At 41.2% G+C, this 8,718-nt stretch overlaps 1 protein-coding gene across 1 annotated transcript; it reads right to left on the bottom strand.

Moving 5' to 3' along the window:
• Nucleotides 1-7,170: 7,170 nt before the first annotated feature.
• Nucleotides 7,171-8,256, bottom strand: POU3F4 (POU class 3 homeobox 4). Its single transcript, XM_024195114.1, has one exon. It carries the CDS (start codon nt 8,254-8,256, stop codon nt 7,171-7,173), a length of 1,086 nt encoding a protein of 361 aa, XP_024050882.1.
• Between the last annotated feature and the right edge of the window lie 462 nt (nt 8,257-8,718).

Genomic DNA, 8,718 nt, shown 5'->3' with positions numbered 1-8,718 from the left:
CGAGGCAATGTTGGTTGTAAGCATTATGCCTAGTAGTGAGTGAGTGAAGGATTAGGCCTCACCTGTGCAGAGTCCCACTGAAATAAAGTCCTGTTGCATATGGGCGTGCTGTGCATATACAGATCTCTTTGCAAGTTCTATTTATCTAGGTTCTGGTACTGCACACATCACAGAGGTATCTAACCATCTAAGGTGTAGTTTTATTTTAATTACTCACCCTATTTTCAAGGAGCTTAAAATTTGACCAAAAAATCAGCTTTGGCTGAAATTTGACATGTAAAATTGCATAATAGGTTCAAACCTCTCATTATTATTCCTTTTTAGCATATTAAAACAAGTTTATTTAGTTTGGCCATTTCCATAATTTACAAGTTTAAAAAAATTGATGCTTACTGCTTTAAAAATGGTTTTGATTTTGGAATTATGTAGCATTTAGGCCATAGTATGGTCTAATTGCTTTTGATATTTAAAAAATAAAATTAAAAATAGCTGAGAGATGGTGATTTATAAATTGGCTGCTGCACATGTAAAGTAAATTGTATCCCACAATCACTCTTAAGGATCTTAACTACAGCTATCACATATCCTAAATACGTAATTACTGTGGAGCCTTTCTCATCTATCGGGTACATAATACTTGTTGTAAGAAAGGGGAAAATGCAAATTTTACGTCCTGATACAATCCTACCTACATGTTTGCAGGAACTTTATGCAAATGAGTAGTTCAAGGGGACCACTCACATGCATAAAGATTGTGTATATATTTTTATAGGATGTGAGCTTTTGCATCTGATCCTGCAAACATGCACATGAATTACTCCTAGTGGCATGGGTAATCGCACTAAATTAAATGGGACTGCTCACAAGTTACCTGTGTGTGCTTCAGAATCAGACCCTTAGCAAATAGACTGCAAACGGTCATCAGCTCCTATTACTGTGCCTTTCTTACCTTGTTGTGGGATGAGTGAAACATATATGCTAACTTCCATTTGTGGATCTGCTACTGATATCAGTGGCAGTTTTGCTACATGAATCCAGGGCATAATATGGTCAGATGATTTCACCCTGCTCTAGTTGAAGGTGTGGCATCGTTTCCATTAAAACACACACCCCCAAAAAACCTAAACGTTTGATGTTCAAAGGTTTTTAAAGCTTCTTGGTCAAACTCAGTCTAAGTGTGAACCCACTTCATATCCTGAATTAGCTCTAGAGTAATTCTACAGTAAAGTGAGACACTGGCCCTAGCTCTCAGTGATTTTGCTTTAAAGTGACCAGTTTGATAAGTGATGTCCTTTCTAAAAGAGGGGACAACACTGCTACCGTGGGAACATTTAAAATTGAAATTTTAAAAAGTGTCAGATTTTCTCCTTTTCAAATAACATAAAAAAGGCAATTCAACCACAAAATTATTAAAATATGGTTAAGGGTGTCTATTAAAATCACAAAAGCAAGGAAATTCAGTCTTACCACTGAAATATATTTTCCAGTCTATTCTTCTTTGGGCTATATGATGTATTTAAGCACTAAATTAGTGTCTTCCCTTAATGCTCGTGGCGGTGAAGAATACTGCTTAAATCCTTCATACATTAATACCTCAGTGGGAGCAATGCCTGTGTGGTGACTGCAGGAGCAAGGCCAATTCTGCTCTCAAAAGAGGGCAAAGTGATTCAACCCAATTCTGCTCTCAGTTATGCTGGTGTAAATCCAGAGTAATTCCAGTGGAGTCAGGTGCTCAAGTACCATGGTGATGGGCAGCCTTATAAAAGCTAACATAGGTTCTGGTTTTACACTGGTACAACTGAGAACAAATTATGGACCTCCTCTTATACTCATGCAAAATAAATAAATAAATAAAACAATAAAAAAAAAAAGCATGAGGAAGCATATAGGCAACTTCCCAAATACAGGATTTCAGGGCTGATTGTTTCTTAGATTTTAATCTTAACTTTGTCTTTCCTTGTTATTGGTTTATCACACTTTTAGCATTAGTCAGGCACCATATGTATGTTTATGAATAGGGAAGTATACTTGGGTTTGATTTTTTTTTCCAGAAGGCATTAGCTCCTCAACTCCATTTGGAAGTTAATGGAAGCTGTGGGTGCTCAGCACCTCTGAAAATCAGGGGTGTATGTGTATGAGAATAGAGGAGAGGACAGTGATCTATACTTAACATAAGAGGGCACAAAAGAGTTTCATTTTGCTCAGAGGGATACTAAATTAGAGAGGAAATGGGGAGCAGAATTTTTATTTTCTTTGTGGATTTTCCTTGCTTGTGATTCTCCACTCACCCCTTCCCTCTGTATATAATGATCTTTAAAACACGTTTGTTTACATTTTATTCTTTCCGTGTATCCATTTTGCCTATCAACAGCAACTCTAGGCGTATGGACAATTACAAAAACAAAACAAAAGCCCTCAACCATACAATAATGAAATACACTCAGCATCCAAATGATCCTACCAGGACCCAATTCCAGCTAGAACCTTCCACTCTGAACCAACACCCTTTTGAAAAGCGTTACCCCGTAGGGCTCTGAACTGTAATAGTCATCATAATCACCTGAAGTATTTATTGATCTCAAATGCTTTTCTTAAGAGTCCGTATTGGTGGTATTTAAAAAATATTTCAGTGTGTGTCCAGTTGTGACTAATTTAGTACACAGGCTACTTTGTATATTTTCCATCTTTTCTTGTATTGGGGGGGGGGGCGGGGAGGTGGGGCAGGATATGAGAAATGTAATGACTTTGTAATTGTTTATGTTCTGGTTTTCAGTCCTTTTTAAATAGTTAAAAACTATCGTCCACAGTTCTGAAACACTCAGTCAACATGAGTGCTTTTGTGAGTAGCCAGATTTAAGCCAATAGGAATGCTCATATAGGTTACTCATACAGGTTAGTGTTTGCAGGAGGCCTATGATTTGATCAAGGGCCTTACTGATCTTACAGTCATTACTCAGCAACATGACCATTGTCTTCTCATATGGGACTTTGGCCTAATGAATGCAGGCTGACCACTTTGAAAGCAATGGGAGGTTTGTCATTGACTTCAATGGGAACAGGATCAGGCCACAAAACTGTGATCTCTAGTGCAGTGTCAGTAGTTAAAAGATTGAACTGTTTTCAAAAATGTATTCCTACCATTGGAAAGAAAAAAATAATTGCACATTGTCTACACTCCAAACCCCTCTTTTTAATAAATTCAGGATTTTCTGTTTGTAGCCTGAGTGGAGTCAGGGTAGCAGCAGCAGCCTGAGATGTGAACAAATGGAAATCTATGAATGCTAAATACTTTCCAGGGAACAGTGCTTGGTTTATTAAAGACAAACACAGCTCCCGCCTAGCTTTGGTGCTAGTCTCTCTCTCTCTCTCTCTCTCTCTCTCTCTCTCTCTCTTTTAAAAGGCTTGGTGCAGCTTGTCAAAGGAGGTATTTCTCTCTTTCCCCTCCACTTCCCCCCCTTAAACTGTATATAGGACTGTTGTATTTTTTCTTCCAGCTTAGGTTGAGAGACTATATCTAGAATTGTATTAGCAATTCAGCTAGGCTTTGTTTGCTATTGTCTAGCCATTCCTACCTCCCTTACTCTCACCCAAGACTTATTTTGCTCCTATGGCTCTGATCAGGTGCTGAGGATGTAGCTTTTCAGTTTCACCCCATTAGATATGATTAACTAGTATTGTTCATTTTCAATACTCCACTTCTTGTTCACATGGGACAGAGCCCCAGTAATATGAACCTGAAGTAATCTGACTCCAAAGCTGCCTCCCTGGCAAGGGCCATCCGCAGAGGCATCAGTGCAACTAAGATTCAGTCCCAGGCATCTCTTTCACTGGGCTTCTAGGGGAAGTGGGGAGGGTGAGAACATGGGTCTGTGTGGCAAGAAATATGTAACAAAAGAAACTTCATTCATGTTATTTCCTGATGTTCCAGGGGGAGGGAGGAGATAGATTCATCATCCTACTTATATCCGTTTGCTTTTATGAAATTTTTTTTAATCTGTTCACTATATTGAAGTCTGGATTAAATAAATTTAAGAAAGAACGTACACTCACACAATTGGCCCCTACTTTGCCATCAACCAAGTGATACAATGGTATTTACTGTAAACCTAAAGAAGGATCAGCCTTTCCACTCCGGTGTATATATTGTGTACATACACTAGATCGGTATGGTGTGTACATACATCTTATGTACAGTGTGTATCTATATAAAACATTTGTATTTAGATATTTCTATAGACATAGTATTAATGTAGGATACAACTGCAACATATTAGACGATCAGAAAAATGTAGGTCTACTGTTCCTAGGAAAAGTTACCTTTTTAAAATGATTATATTCTCTTCGTCTTTCCAACAACCGTCACTACTTCACAGCTACAGAATAAGATCCCATACTTTCAAAAATACGAACAGACCTCACGTGTAATTCGTAATGTGTCCCCATGTGGAGTGGGTATACACATATGTATAATACACACACCCCAAAATCAAGTTCCATATTTTTCCATCAGTTTCAGTTAAATCCCTATCGCTACCTATAAATCTTCCTTAGGGCGAGGAGAAAAACCAAACAGCCATTCCAGCATTTCCCCCAGCCCTACCCCAGAAACGCGCTGTCTCGAAACCCTAGCCCAGCTGGGCTGCAGCAGGAGCAGGCAATGCCTCCATATTGCACCATCAACTACACACAACCCCAGCTAGGCAGCGGCCCTCCGGAGAGCCAAGCGCTTCTCCGGCTGGAGAACACTGCGAAAGGATGGACCAGACCGTTCCGAACGGAGACCAGAGGTGACGAGAAACCCGCTGAGCTGGGTTCAAGGAGTTGCTAGTAGATTTGTGCCTATTGCCCGGGGCGGGGAGAGTTCAAAACCAAACAAAACAAAAAAAAACCCTCGGCTTTTCAGTGAATCTCCTTCCAGAAGCTTTGGGGGTCCTGAAATACCGGGATCGCTATTAAACCCCAAATAGAAGATTAAATGATCATAATAAATAGGGTCTAAAATGAGCCAAAGGCCGGAGCTGAGGTTTGTTTTAAATGTCCCAGTTTATACACCACGCAAATAACGCAACATTTTTTTTTGTAAAAATGTTTATTTAAACCTTTTTTTTCCTTTTACAACAATAAAATATTGCGTCAATATAAACCCCTGGACTAAAACTGGTCGACGATCAAACATTACAGCGAATCGTGTATTTTTAATTTTTTTACACCCATTTCGGCTTTTGGAAACCATTTTTTTTAAACATAACGTGGAATTTATTGAAAATAAATAATCGTTGGCAACGGCAATAGGCAATTTTGAATAAAATAGTTGAAAAAAGCAACCTTTAATGAAAATAGCGTTTATTATACATCAGTTACTAAATGAATAAACTAAATGATCTGTCTTTAAATTAATAACTTCCAAAAAACGTTTAATATACAAAACTGTACAGGTATAAAGTTGGCAGAAATAGTCAGGTCCTCAGTGTCGAGATTTTAGCGCTTACTGAAAAATACTTGAAAAATATAAATGTCAAAATGAAAATCTTAATGCTGGGGAGGAGGGGGGAGGATCCGGGGAGCGAGGTAATGCAATTTGCCAATATAGCTGCAGCTTCTGGGATGCAAAGCGGCAGCAGGGTCAACATGGGCCTTCCGTCCTAGCTAGCAGTATGTCTCCCCTCCCAGAGCTCAGCCGAAAACTGCGGGAGGCAGGGCTGGCTTGCCTTTAGGTAGAATGGTTTTGTGTGTGGGTCTCCAGATAGCGAGCTGTGTGTGCGAGTGTATAAATAACACAATATTATATACACACGCACACAACCAGGCGAGAGTATCCCGCCTCTATGGAGACAGTCATTTTACAGTGTGTTTGGATCAATATTTGTGTATTGTGTGTGTTTAGAATGTGTGATTTTCCGTGTGTGTGTGTGTAGCTGGATATATACACACGTCTGTATACACTCACACATATATAGTATGTATATACATATTTACACACATACATACTACATATCTGTGTACACACACAGAATACATCTCTACTGAGGGCTGGGAAGAAGGGAAGAATACAGCACCGCTCCTTCATATGCCAGAAAAAATGGTTACACTTTTTTAGCATTTTTATTCACTTGCCTTTTTTGTTTATTTATTTAATAAAAAGCTTTTCAACAAATCTAGCATGTCCCTGTGAGACGAAAATAAGCTCAGCATGAAACAAAGGCGGGCATTTCCCCGAAATTCATTGAGACACCTCAGAATCCCTCTTTAATATTGAAACAAAAACACAGAGAAACTGATTTCTGAAGCCAAAGCGCAGAATTATTAAGGTGTTTTACTACAGACCTTCGCAGTCTGCCGCTGATCAGAAGCCCAACACGTTTTCAGAAAGAAAGGAAGGGACAAATCCTTTATTTTAGTTGCAATGCTTAATTTCAGATCTCTTTTTTTTCCTCCGTGGAGGAGGGAACAGGGAGTCGGGGGATTTATTGCAGAATTTCAATCTGAACCATGTCTTGGTTTTAGGAAGTTATTTGAAAAGAAGGAAAAGCTGCAACAAATCAGTCTGTTATTCTTCACAACGTGCACGCGGCAGTCAGCTGTGTTACAGTCAAAGGAGGCACAACTTCCTGCTTTTGGGGTGCAGAAGGGGGACCTCACTCCTCTAGTATGGAATTTGGGGGAATGAAGGGAAGCGAAGGGAAGTACCCCTTCTCCCCACTACAGTAACAGTGATATGCCCATTACATGGAGGGGGGGGGGGAATGATGACTGATCAATTCGGTACAAATTATGCCACAAATATTGTGTACAGTTTGTAGTAAAACACCTCAGACATTTAAAAACGCTATATAAGTCTTTAAAAATGCAAAACTAGTCTATTGTAAAACAGATTCACCTGAAATACAGCTGATATAACCAAGGCGCTGGAAGGTTATTCATAGGCACACATCTGTCTTTTTTTTTTTTCTTCTTCCTAGTGGAGACCGAAAACAAACCTTGTTTGATAGTAAACAATATGTACTGATCAGCGAAAAGGTTTGAGAGAAAATATTGCCCAGGAGGAAGAGCAGGAAGCCCCATGCTCTAAGTCTTCGAGTATTTGTTTTTGTTTCCTCTTTAAGCATAAGTTAAAACCCTCTTAGAAAATCCGCGCTGTTCCCAGTCCTGTCTGCGAGCCGAGCCCTATAGTCAAAGATCATGGCAGGATGTGTCTGTTTTCACGTTATGAGAATAAACCTCATGCTGCTGCTGATCCCCTGGTGGAGTCATTCTTTTCTCTTTTTGTCTTCTGTTACAAAACCAGACACGCACCACTTCTTTCTCTAACTGCAGGCTGTCTGCCAAGGAGGAGATCTCTTGGGCTGCAGGTTTGGGACATTTAAGAAAATGAGTTTCCAAAACCCCTTTGACACTCACCTCTATCGAGGTTCTCTTCTTTCTTTTCCTGCCTTGGGCTGCTATTTTGTCAATACTAGTCGGGCTGCCGGTAGATGAATCTGCCTCTTCTAGCCACTTGTTTAGCAGCGGTTTCAGTTTGCACATGTTCTTAAAGCTGAGCTGCAGAGCCTCAAACCTGCAGATAGTAGTCTGGGAGAAAACATTGCCATAGAGAGTCCCTAGTGCTAAGCCAACGTCTGCTTGAGTGAATCCCAACTTGATTCTCCTTTGTTTGAACTGCTTTGCAAACTGTTCCAACTCATCTGATGTCGGCGTCTCCTCGTCAGAGTGATCCTGACAGTGATGGGAGCCTATATCTCCATGATCTGCGGTGTCCCTCAGCACTGGGTGCAAGCTTTGGGTAGTGGCTGAGGCAGGAGGTGGTGTTAGACCCCCATGGTCCAACATGCCACTGACTGTGAAGCCAGGTTGCGAGTAGACATTAATAGGCTGTCCACTGGAGGTTATCGATGAGTTATGAGCTGGACTGGCTCCCCATGCGTTGGGATGATTTGTATGGGGCGAGTGGTGAGACACATGAGGCGACCTGTGATGGATGATTGCGCCAAGCTGGAGATCTTCTCTTCCTGGCTTCACGTCTTGCTGGTCGAGGGGGCTCGTCGCTAGCGTGGAGGACCACGGAGTCCCATCACTGAGGCTGGTCACCCAGTGGTGTCCGAGCGGATGCCCATTGCTAGGAACTCCCTGTAAGTAGTCACTTTGGAGAAGTTTTTGAGGGTTTCTGAAAGGACTCCCTTGCTGCATGCCCGCAGAGTCTGCATGGACTAAGGAGCTGGAACTGAGAATGCTGTAGGGATTAGAGGCAGCTGTGGCCATGGTTGGTGTGGATCCCCTACTAGTTATAATGTGGCAAAGGGAGCAGCTTCAGCCTTTGACATCTACCAGGCAAGGGAGCCAAATCAGCAACCACTGAGTTATTGGCAGCGCTGCTGGCCAATGACAGCATTTCATCTGTCGGGAAGCTTTGGCTGCGCCAATGAGGGGTGAAGAGGCAGGTCGCGCTGTCCAAATTAGGTTTGCGAAACCCAGGAGTTAAAGTGAGTCTGAAGCAGGAAGTGAATCAATCTTTAGGCTCCATTGGTTGCTGCTAGCTGGCTGTCCACGGTTCATTTGTTTAACTCTTTCTTCACTGCATGCCAAGATTTGTTTTTAAGATCTTAGGGGAGGGGAGGGGGGATGACAGAGCATGGTTTAAATTTGTAGTGATTAATTCCAGGTACAGCAAAAACCAGAGGTTAAATGCCGGCACCGAAGACTGACAATCTATCCTTAGCACAG

The sequence above is a fragment of the Terrapene carolina genome, unplaced genomic scaffold (assembly GCF_002925995.2).
Source record: "Terrapene carolina triunguis isolate 2854851 unplaced genomic scaffold, T_m_triunguis-2.0 Scaffold131, whole genome shotgun sequence".
Lineage (NCBI taxonomy): Eukaryota > Metazoa > Chordata > Testudines > Emydidae > Terrapene > Terrapene triunguis.
Note: the sequence above shows the minus strand (reverse complement) of the source record. Positions and strands in the feature narration are given on the sequence as shown.